At 37.5% G+C, this 12270-nt stretch overlaps 1 protein-coding gene across 1 annotated transcript in view; it reads right to left on the bottom strand.

Moving 5' to 3' along the window:
- TRUB1 (TruB pseudouridine synthase family member 1) overlaps nt 1-12270 on the bottom strand; it is a 37063-nt gene that overhangs the window by 17910 nt on the left and 6883 nt on the right. Inside the window, exon 3 of the mRNA XM_047825598.1 lies at nt 8415-8470. Coding sequence (XP_047681554.1) covers nt 8415-8470 — 56 coding nt within the window. The remainder of the gene's footprint in view (nt 1-8414; nt 8471-12270) is intronic.

The raw sequence follows: 12270 nt of genomic DNA, 5'->3' as shown, positions 1-12270 counted from the left end.
TTACTGACAATTATGGCTCATAAACATACGCTTGTTACAAACCAATTTCTAAGACCAGTTCTGGGAACTGGGAAGTTTTGATTCTGGAAGAAAAATTTCAGATATACCTACGAGTAGAGAGAATGGTACAATGGCGTGGCCAATGGTATGTGGCCATCAGAAGACTCAACAATTTTACCACACATACAATTAAAATTAATTTTTAAATATGTCCATTTACTACTTCTTACAGGAAATACTAAGACTAATCTTAGTAGCCTCGTTAGATGTTTAAACAAAAGCTAAATATGCAGAAAGTGAGCCAAGCTAGTACAGCAGAGCTGGTGTCCTTAATATTACATGCGTTTTCTTAAAGAGAAATAGCTACTTCTCAAGCTCTCTGAAAGGAAAAAAGTCACATCTAAGAACTGATCATTCACAGTTAACTGAGGACTATTTTCCTCCTCACCTCAGGGCACATTTGTATTATATACTGTTTACACTACTTTCTTTTGGTCAAATTCAAGTTTTATTTGGAACAGCTCATGAAGCAGTGAGAAAAATGCCAGGAATATAATTCCCACTGAAAAGATTCTGTAGTTATGTGGACGACTGTTTAAAGAGGAAGCTCAAAGTACTTTGTAGAAATATAAGTTTATTAATGACAAGTTTATTATGTTAGCAAAGGAACCAGAGACAAAAATGAGAAAAATACTAGAACTTCAAATTGCCACGAACAAGCATTTTATACCAGTCCAAGCTGCCCGTGGATGAAATCGTCTGCTATTACATAGCTCAAAATAATGTTTTCAAACAATGTAATATAGGGGGAATGTTCTAATGCATTTGAATTAACTTTTTAAAAATGTCAGAGAAAGACAAATACCCTGTGATTTCACTCATATGTGAAAACAAAACAAATAAACCCGGGGGGGGGGGGGGGGGGGGAGACAAACTAAAAAACAGACTCTTAAATACAGAGAACAAACTGGTGGTTACCAGAGGGAAGGTGGGGGCGGGTATGGGAGAAACAGATAAAGGGCATCAAGAGTACATTTATCATGATGAGCAGAGAGATGTACAGAATTTTTGAATCACTGTGTTGTATACCTGAAACTAATATAACACTGGATGCTAACCACACTAGAATTAAAATAAAATTTTAAAAGTTCAAAAAAAATTTTTCATTAGTATCGACAAAAATTAGTTTCTTGTAACTAAAGAAACAGTCTCATCACCCGAGATGCTCCACTCCTGCTTCCATGTTTTACAACAGTCAACCTGGATTAAGCAAACCATGGGGAGAAGTATATACAGCAGGGTGAATGGGAAGAATGTGGACTCAAAGGGTTGAATCCTGATGCCATCACAAAAAGTAGATTAAGTGAGCCTTTCATGCTGGAGCCTTGTTTTCCTGATCTTAGAATGGAGATGATAATAGTACCTCAGGAGGGCCGAGTTTAGAACAGTACCTGGCCACAGTAAGCAACAGAAAACAATACTATTATCATCATTATTATTTAAAAAAGAAAAAGAGCGAGAGATACAAAATGATTCACAGTAACAGTGGTTTGAGTGACTCATCTGGTTACAGTGAGTTCCCATAAGAAACAGGAAAGCAAGAAAATGCTCTAATTTTTGCCTTAATCATCTGGTTGCATAAGAAAAACAGTGCAATCTATATACATCACTAGAAATCATCACTGTTTTCTGGTTTTCCCTGAACCTTGAAATTTTTTGCATTATTCTATGTAACAAGTTTTAACCAGGCACCTTTTAATTCTGGAACATGCTTTCCAAGCATGCAATGCTCACTCTAGTCTCTGAGCTCCAGGGATGCTTGGCACATGCAATTTCCCTAGCCTTGAGCTTCCTCTCTTCTCCAGCAATCAAACCCTAAACCCTGTTATCTTTCAAAGCCACTCTATTAATTTATCTCAACTTCCAATCGCTCACCTGGCAGCAGAGCTAAGAGTAGGTGTTCAATACATAAGAAGAATGGAGGCCTATATCAAGCCCACATTGTATATTCATTCATTCACTAGTGTATTCATTCAGTCAATCATGTTTAAGGATTGTGAATGTACCAAATATTCTCCTAAGTGCCTGTGAGAGATGCAAAGATATATATTGACCCTTATCTTCCCCAATTACAAACTGTTAGCTTGGATTTTGCAATGCTGTTCTATTGTGTTTCTCACTAGACGGAAACATGGTAGCAGCTTAATAAAAAAGTTGTTGATAGAATTATATACATGCTGGAGAAGTTCCTATCTGTGCAATTCACATTTCACCACAGTTTTGCACATCCACATGGTACCTGTCAAGTTTCAAACCCTTTCAGGTTCTGCAGTTACACTGAATCTGGCTACATGTTGGATTCTTCTAAAGGGAAATATTACTTAAACCAGTAATTCTCAAACACTGTGGTTTTAGAACCCTTATAAACACTTGGAAGTTACTGAGAAACCCTGGTGCAAGTGTTTTTTTTCATATGAGTTATATCTGTTGATACTGACTGTATTAGAAATTAAAGCTCAACAATGTTTAAAACACTAAAATACATGCACACATTCCATTAACTATCAGACCCATGCTACCATCAGGTAACCTCTGAAAAACCACAATATACCTGTGTGATGGCAAAGCTCTGAGGACGGTTTTGACCTCAACAGACCACCCCCTCAGAAGTCCCCGGAACACAGTTGGTGAACTGCTCATCTAAATTATAGGTGTTTTCTAGTTTTCCCTTGTCTTGGCGTCTAGTGATAATTATCTTTTAATTCTAGTCAATGGTCCACAAGCTACTTAGTAAAATCCACCCGGACAGTTAAGCCTCCTAGTGAAACAAAACCTTACCACCAAAAAGATATGGGTTAAAAGGAAAAAAAAAAACAAAAACAAAAACAAAAAACATGGCAAGGTAGATCTATAATGCTACCATTTTATCCTGTGGGATCTAAAGTATTTCTATTCACTGGCCTAAATTCGACACAGACACAGGATGCATACCTGGGAATTCTGAAATCTATTAACGGATACGTTACAACATAATTTGACTACACGAAAATGGAGGTCCTGTGGAATTTTTAAAGAGGTTTCCACTGAACTGTGTGCTCTTTGAGATTCATGGTTTCTCACTGATACTAGCACTACTCTCCTCTCTCCTTCACCCCTCTTCAAGCTCCCTGAACCCCCCAGCAAGACACTAGCTAGACAGCTTAAGAGCTAACCGGCTTCTGTACTCTTCAGAAGAAAGGAAACTGTTTTTGTATTACAGAAAGATAATCATTTCCATCTCAACTAGGCAACTGCTTTTTTTGAGGCTTATTTTGAAAGCTTGTGATTCGAAGTTTCATGAACAAACAAAGGAATATTATTTACGATGAGGAAGAACATTTTTTTTTTAAATCTACCAAACCAACAACATGTGACTTTGAATGTCTTCATTAAAAAGGAGTAGCTCTTCATAGATCCTAAGTGGAAGCCCTTCAAATTTTCAATATAGTACTTATGGAATATATGAATATTAATAGACTGTAAAGACAAGGTACAAATTGGACCATGCTCTGGAGAAAATGAGGGAAATGCACAAGTCCTGGAAAGTTGGCTTATGTTTCATAGGAGCAATAGTGACATCACAGTTCAGAGTTGTCATTGATTGGTTAACCTAAAAATGCCACTGTATACTTGGGGAAAGTTACTATCCTTTGAACACATCCAGGGTGGAAAAGTTTGGATACCCCAATAATAATACTTGTTCAATTGTTGGAGGGATACAAAGCTGCTTTCTGAGGAAACACTGGCTTTGCCTACAGGTACCACTTCAGTTTATCTCCACAGTGATAGGAAAATAGTCTTACCTCTGGATAATGCCAGTTAGTCTTTAAATGGCACCAGTGATTTCAAAATAGGACAGCAATCTTCCACCTGCTCATGTGGTTTCTAAAGCACATATATAAGTAACTGACTTTAATTAGCAATACAGGATGCTAATAAAGGTAATACTGCAAAACCTCATCAAAGTCCGTTACTTCAAAGTACATCTGCTACCCAGCTTCTGCTCAATGATTGGCTCAAAGAAAGTATAATTTAGGGAAGCTAGCAGAGGAACATGCACGCGGCCTTCTAGGCACTTAGATCAAGTGAGGCCAAAAGGACACATGAGTCTAACCTCTCTCAGAATCATTTTACCTAAGTTACATTTTATATAGATCCACTTCTACATCTGTTGTAAAACTATATTTGAGAACCACGGTCTATCATGCGATATCCCTCACAGTAAGAAATTTCTTTCTCACTTTAATGCCCAGAGCTGGAAGCTGATGCTGCGTCTTTCTGATGAGTGCCACGTTTTGCCTAGGCTACCAGAAATCAATGATAAGGAAAAGGAATGAAATTAACTGTACTCAAGGTCTCCAACAGAACTTGCTCAGATAAAATAAATGTCAGTGTCTATGGGACATATAGTTAGAAATCCAACAGGCCTGGAACTCAGGAGAGAGATTTGGGGATTCGTGAAATACTTGGGAACAGTAATATTAATCACCCTTGAATAACAAGGGTTTGAACTGCATGGGTCCACTTACATGCAATTTTTCACAATATAGTTCTATAATGTATTTTCTCTCCCTTATGGTTTTCTCAATACCATTTTCTTTTCTCTAGCTTACTTTGTATATGTATTTTATACTGTATTATTAAAGTATGTATTAATCAACTGTTTATGACATCACTCAAAGTTATATGGTGATTTCTGACTGTGTACGGGACCAGTGCCCCTAACCCCCACATTTTTCAAGGGCCAACTATAATAGGATTTATTGATCAACTTCTGTATGCAATGCATTATTTGGAAAACCTACAGGCTCTGTATACACACTAGACATGGAATCCAAAAGAGCATGCAGTGAAAGCAAAAAAGGACTCAAGAGAAACATGATCATTGGCAAAGCAAAGAGCACCATAAGATAGGAGAGGAAGCAATGAAGAACACAGAGAGGGACCCTTAAATCTTACACTGATCTGAACTGGAAGGAATGCAAGAAAGAAACTGGGTGGTCTGAATGGTCTCTGGTCTTCAAAGAATGGGAGGAAAATAATCTGATGGCATAGAGATTTTATTTAAAAGGTCAGCACTCCACCCATTAAATGAGAGTAGCTGTATGAAGTGGCACTGTGTTGAAATGGATTCGAAGGACGTGCCTCGGTTCAGCAGGGAAGAGTGTTAGGCCACGTTCACTTAACAGTATCTCTGATCATGACTGGATGGCGAGGGAAGGATGAACAGTGATACGGCTGTCATGTGAACATCGAGTATCTGCCATCCAAGAACCAAGTAATTCTACTCTTGAGGTAACTCCACCCTACCCCTACCAGAAGTCTAATTTTTCTAGTAGCGTTGTGATGTGAATAGGAAGTGGAGAAAGAGAAAGCATTGGGTCAAACTGCAGGTCCGTGCCTAGCTAGGCACAATCTGCAGGCACCAATTATTTTTAATGAAGTAGAAGGACAAATATCAAGAGGACATCATACATAGAGTTACGGCTGTTGGATGAAACTCTTGTTTTTTATACATGGATGTGTATAGAGGGCCACAATGTAGAATGAATTTCTTACTATGGGTCTTGGGAAAAAAAGTTTAAAAGCCATCTCTGGAATCGCTTCCAGTGATACAGACAAAATCTATTTTTAAAAAATTTATTCATGGAGCACCTGGGTGGCTCAGCCGGTTGGGCTTCCGACTTCGGCTCAGGTCATGATCTCACAGCTTGTGAGTTCAAGCCCCACGTCAGGCTCTCTGCTGACAGCTCAGAGTCTGGAGCCTGCTTTGGATTCTATGTCTCCCTCTCTCTTTGCCCCTACCCTGCTTGTGCGCTCTCTCTCTCTCTCTCTCTCTCTCTCTCTCTCGAAAATAAACATTAAAAAAATTTTTAATTTATTAACAATTTTTAACTACTTTTGATAAAAAATGTAATATTCCACATAATTAAATTTAAATGACTTATCTTTTTAACAGATACATAACCTAAAATTAAAAGTATAAAAAAACAAATAGCTAATAAGATAATAATGCCTACTTTTGAAATGTGAGGCACCCAAGAGCTAGGTTTCTGTAATAAGATGCACCTGGGATTTTCTATTTGGGATACAGTCATCTGAGGATCAGCAATTTCACTGTATGACATTCTGCTTTCTAAGCTGAATACCAAAATGCTTTGTGATAAATAAAGCTTAAACCAGAGCCAATGATGTATTTATATTTCCGGTCATATTTCTAGAAATATGCCTGGAATTTTTATGTAAAACCTTTCAATACTGTGTTGTATTTGTAGTTTCCAGAGGAGGGGAGAGGTGAATAATGAATATTCGAAAAAGAACAAATCCTTAATGCAAACATATCTTTTTTGTTATTATAAAAGTGACTTCTTCATTGTAAAGATTTGGGAAAATACTAAATAAAGTGAAAAAAGAAAAGAAAAATCATCCATAATCCTGTATCAAAGTAACCACTTAGATATTGAAGAAACAAATATTAAGCAAACGGCAAAACCCTGTATCAGAAACAAATTCTAGACTTCATGTGGAGGTATTTAAGCACAAAGGTACAAATTTAGCAAAACAGTCAAACTCTGCCATTGCAACACAATTTTGGTATTCTGTGATTTTTCAACACCAACATTTTAAAGGTTACACAGCAAGCCACACTGTAATGTTTACACTTATCTGAGGTATTAAGATCCTTTCCAACTGAAAGATACAGGTTTCTATTCCAGTTGATAACTAAAAAGGGGCTATCAAAGACCGTGTGTTCTCCAGGGCTTTTATTTTAAGAAAAGCTTACTTAGGCCGCTGCCACTCAAAGTGTGTCTATGATGAGGTGAGTTCAGAAAACGAGGCTGCTGAGAAACGTACTTAGCAATCTGACATTGCTATAACATTTAAATTATATTTTACAAAAGTCATCAATTAGTCTGCAACAAACTGGAAGCTTTTTTTTAAAACAGTCTTTGACCATTATAGATATTTTAAGAAGCAATTGTGACAAATTCACCTTACCAACTATTAAATAAAAGGTTAGTCTAGGGACTTGCCGAAATTCTTCTCCACCTAGCAGCTTATTAATCTTCCCTCCAAAGGCATTTTCACTGGTCCTTAGCCCCAATTATTATAACCAGCACCTCACTGCTAATTAGGACACAGATACTATTGTCTCTTTCAGAGCTGGAAGAGACATGTAGAGGGGATCAAATCATTCTTCCTAATGAAAAACTGAGAGGCTCTGAGAGGTTAATCCCTTTGACACGTTGACTCCTGTTTCAATGCTCCTTCTGCCCTGAGGTTTTGGGTTTTGCGTGAGGATTCTCACTGAATGCCTGAAGCGACACACAGATTTACAGCTTTTCCTGCCCCTGCATAACGCTTCCTCTCTCTCCCATCAAATGCCTCAAAATGTGGTTTTGGATTTAGTCAAGGTAACGCTCACAGATGAATGATGTAACTTATCATCCTAAAGAAGCCTCACTTTTCTTTAGTAAACATTTTCTAACCATTAAACAAAGCAAGTCTTTTGTTGAAACGTGCATGGGAAGGGCGCCTGGGTGGCTCAGTCGGTTAAGCATCCGACTTCGGCTCAGGTCATGATCTCACAGTCCATGAGTTCGAGCCCCGCGTTGGGCTCTGTGCTGACAGCTCAGAGCCTGGAGCCCGCTTCGGATTCTGTGTCTCCCTTTCTCTCTGCCCCTCCCCTGCTCATGCTCTGTCTCTCTGTGTCTCAAAAATAAATAAAAACATTAAAAAAACATTTAAAAAAAAGAAAAGAAAAGTGCATGGGTTACAAAGTGGTATTGTTTCTATAAAAATTCCAAGGTTAAAAAAAAACCCTACCAATAGAAGTTAGGATCTGTAAGTTCTCTTGCATCTAAGAAACAGATTTATATAAAAAGTATAATTTTTAAAACTTATAGGCACTGCAGAATTTTTGCTTCTATAAATCAATTTGCTTTTCAATTAAGATCTTCCAACTTATAGGGGTGCCTGGGTGGCTCGGTTGGTTAGGCATCCAACTTCAGCTCAAGTCATGATCTCATAGTTTGTGAGTACGAGCCCCACATTGGGCTCTGTGCTGACAGCTCGGAGCCTAGAGCCTGCTTTGGATTCTGTGTCTCCCTCTCTCTCTGCCGCCTCTGCTCCCACCCCACCCCTGCCTCGCTCGCACTCTGTCTCTCTCTCAAAAAATATACAAACATTGAAAAAAAAATTTCCAATTTATAGTCTCAACATTTCAAATCTCAGATATCATGACATGTAATTAATGTTCAGGAATGACACCTATAAATGCACACAGTTTATTTTTTAATTGATCAAAATCCAAAACATAGGTCATTAAAAACATTCAAGAAAAAAGAAAAACAAAGGTTTTCCAGTATTCTTACCTTGGACCCTGACAACATACTGGTCAACATTTTTGTTCCCCTTCCGATTCCAACCACTATAAACCAAAGAAAGAAATATTATGACACTCTATTCTGAAAACTAGGTTTTTAAAATATCTATATATTTTGGTCACAATTTCTTGGCACGTATAATAAAAAGTTGGAGGGAACATCTATTTAGCATAATTAGAGGGCTCCTCTTACTCCAATCAGTTTAACCTGTCATGCAACTTAGACATTCTGAAGACACTATGGGAGACACACGCTTTTCCTCTCGAAGTGTTAAACGTGAGAGAAGACTCAACCTAGACAATTAGATAATGAAGTTTTAGAAGAATCTCCAAAGACTCACTGGAATTTTATATGGGCATCAGTGAAAAATACATGGCACAATTTAACCACGGTATATAAAAGCCTTTTGACAGAGTTCATTACCAAGCAAACCAAAAGCCATCATCATAGCTAATGAACCATTTAGAGATGATTCGTGTCCAGTAGTATACAATCAAGAAAACAGAAACATAACAGATCAACCAAACAGGCCCAAACAACAATGGCCCACCTATCTCTTCAATTTCAAACATTATTTATCCTTATGACAACACATTTCACCAGGTGAGAATGGGAGTTTACGATGATTTCTGCACTTAAGAGCAAGAAGCTTTTGTAAGAATTGAAGTATTTCTCATTAATGGATGTGACTTTGCAAAAGAACACAATATAAACACCACAATTCAGAATTACAAGAAAAAACAAGGAGAAATGCCTGGCAAGCTGAAAGAATTATTATGAATATTTACAGTGGATATCATTCATTGAGTTTACCATGTATCAAATTCCACTCTAAATGCTTCCATTTGTTGGCTCATTTAATCCTTATAACAATGCTAAAAAATAATACAATTATCCCTATTTTATAGATGAGGAAACTGAGAGAGAGACTCTAAGAACGTTGCCTAGAATCTCACAACTAGTAAATAGTAGAGTTAAAATTCGGATCAGACTCTCTAACAGCGGACCCCCTTCCTTTTCATCCTTCGGCTACCTGACTCATCTAGACTTTCTTCCCACTGTCATGAGCCTGAATTAGCCTAAACCAATACCAGTCTGTTCTACATTCTATCCCTTTCTCTTCCAATTCATACCATTTCATAACCACCTCCGATAACCTGTACTGCACACTACAAAGCCCCCACAAAAATACTCAATTGGGTCCCAACGTCTACGGTACCAACACTTTTTTATTCAAAATTCATCCTTCGAAACCTAGCTCAAATCTCAACCCCTATACAAAATCATCCCAAACCCTCTCTAAGCTTCTACGGTAGAATCATACTAGTTCAAAGACTAAGATAAAAAACTGTATGCCTTTAGTATCTTCTGTTGAGCACAGTGCTCTCCAGATGACAGCTGCTGCCGTCCAGGCACAAACTTTGTAAAATAACAACAAAGATCCAGCGCACCGGGGTGGCTGGTTAAGCATCCAACTTCGGCTCAGGTCATGATCTCAGGGCTCTTGAGTACGAGCCCCACATCGGGCTTTCTGCTGTCGACAGAGCCCACTTCTGATCCTCGGTCCCCCTCTCTCTGCCCCTCCCCCACTCACTCTCTCTCAAAAATAAATAAACATTAATAATAGTAACAACAAAGATCCAATCCAATTTTGTTCCATTCAAGAATCCCCAATCAATATTTCTGGGGCAGCTACTATGTACTATGTACACAGTCCCAAGAACAACACTTCGATGAAACAGAACATTTCCTGACTTTGAAAGAGTTTATAACCTTATGGGGAAAATAAAATACAGATAAGAGAAATTGCCAAGTGCTCAAAAAAATGGTGCATAATGAGTGAATAACACTAAACAGCAGTATGATAATATATGATTAAGAGTCAAAATGAACGCAGCATAACTGCTGTAGAAGGTCAAGGAAGGGAATACTCTGAACTGCTAAAGAGGCCAGATAATGCTTCTTTCAAGCATTTCAAACAGAGTTTGAGTTGCCTTAAAGGATGTTTAGAATTTGAACATACAGAGAAGAGAGAAGTACATTCTAAAAAAAGAACAAACTGCACACATTCTCAGACACAAGGATGAGCACAGTGGCTTTATCAACCACAGTACAGGTGTCTCAGCGTAGGCTGACATGTTTGACTTTACCATGGTTGAAACGCTGATGTCTCTGCTAGTTCAGTGATCCAGAATGATAGAATTTGAAACAAGAAGGCATCTTAGAGTTATCCAGCTTAACCTTCTTCTCATTTTATACCCAAGAAAACCAAGGTCCACAAGACCTTTGTGATTACACTGGGTCCACCTGGATATTCCAAGATAATCTCTTTACCTTAAAGTTAGCTCATTAGCAACATTAATTCCATCTGCAATTTTCATGCCCCCCCCCTGTGATAGAACCTAACATATTCATAGATTCTGAAGATTATGACATGGGCATATTTAGGGAGTCATTATTCTATTTACCACAGGATTTTTGAGAATCTTGCAAGCCTTCTTTATAGAATTATGTGTCATATATACCATATATAACATAGGTTAACAGAATTATAAACCTAAATTTCAGGTTATATCTTAAATTGTCAGCTAAATTCTTAAATCTGTACCATTAATATTACAAAGGAAAAAAAATAGCAAAAAACAGTCTTTATGTTGAAAGTAAAAGTACATTTTTTCACACAGGTTCAGTTTTGTTTAAAAAACGTTTTATAAAGCACTTTACAGAGTACAGCATACATCATTATGTTATGAATATTTTGTATGGTATTTCCATAAATCTGCTGAGAGTTATGGTAGATGTTACCCCTTTCAAGAGATAAACAAATGGAGATTCAGAGAGATTATAGGTTTTCCCGGGGTGTGTGTACTTAGTAAATAAAGCAGCTAGTTCACAGACTCATGATTAGAACCCAGTGTTTATTCTACCATATAACAAAAATCAACTTCTAACAGTCTCCAGAACTACTAGTTTAGACAATGAATATCCTTTATTCTGTGACTAAATACCTACCTTTTTTAAACTTTATTCCTCATTGGGAACTACAGGCATTAGAAGAAAAATTAATACATTTGACACATGTACAGATTATATCATCATATAAATCCCTGGATGATCAAATATAAATTAAGCCTCCAGACAGGAAATTAATTCCAATGCAACTTCTTCCACTCACACAAATCTCAGCCAAATACCTGTCCTTCATAATTCTAAAATGGAAATTTCAACAAGATCCCTTAGCTTAGGGTAAAAACTAAACTTATTTATTCACTGCCTTGAATGTCATCATCTTCTGCATACCAATGAGTAAAAACCACCAGAAACTAATACAATTGGTCCATTCGTAAATACACAGCAGACCTTATCATGTCTCTTCTTATATTTTGGTGCTGTACCTTGGAAAACAATAGAACAGAATGGTTACAGCAAATAGGCTTCAACTCATGGAGTGCTGAACTGATCAAGAACGGAGAAGCCAGTTGTAGGACCAATCGCTAAGAATGCGGTGACTGATCAGTAATCCTGCAACAGGATGGGTGAAGGGCCAGCCAGGTATCTGCCATGCCGGGTTAGGGCAGAAGCTTTGGAGCTGAGCACATCTGAGTCGAAATCCTGACTCTGCCAAAAACTATGACCATGTATGACTTCTCTGTGTTTTCATTTCTTCTTCTGTAAAATGACAAATAATAACATCTACCTTATAGGACTACAATAGGATTAAAGTATATAATTTATGAATGTCCTAAGCTGAAGACTTTACACATAGTAAGTTGTTCAATAAATGATTATCATTAGTTATGGCAAGAAACAATAACTGTCAGAATTTGCCTATTCAAGTTCTCTA

Source organism: Prionailurus viverrinus, chromosome D2, assembly GCF_022837055.1.
Source record: "Prionailurus viverrinus isolate Anna chromosome D2, UM_Priviv_1.0, whole genome shotgun sequence".
NCBI lineage: Eukaryota > Metazoa > Chordata > Mammalia > Carnivora > Felidae > Prionailurus > Prionailurus viverrinus.
This window is presented reverse-complemented; position numbering and strand designations above follow the sequence as displayed.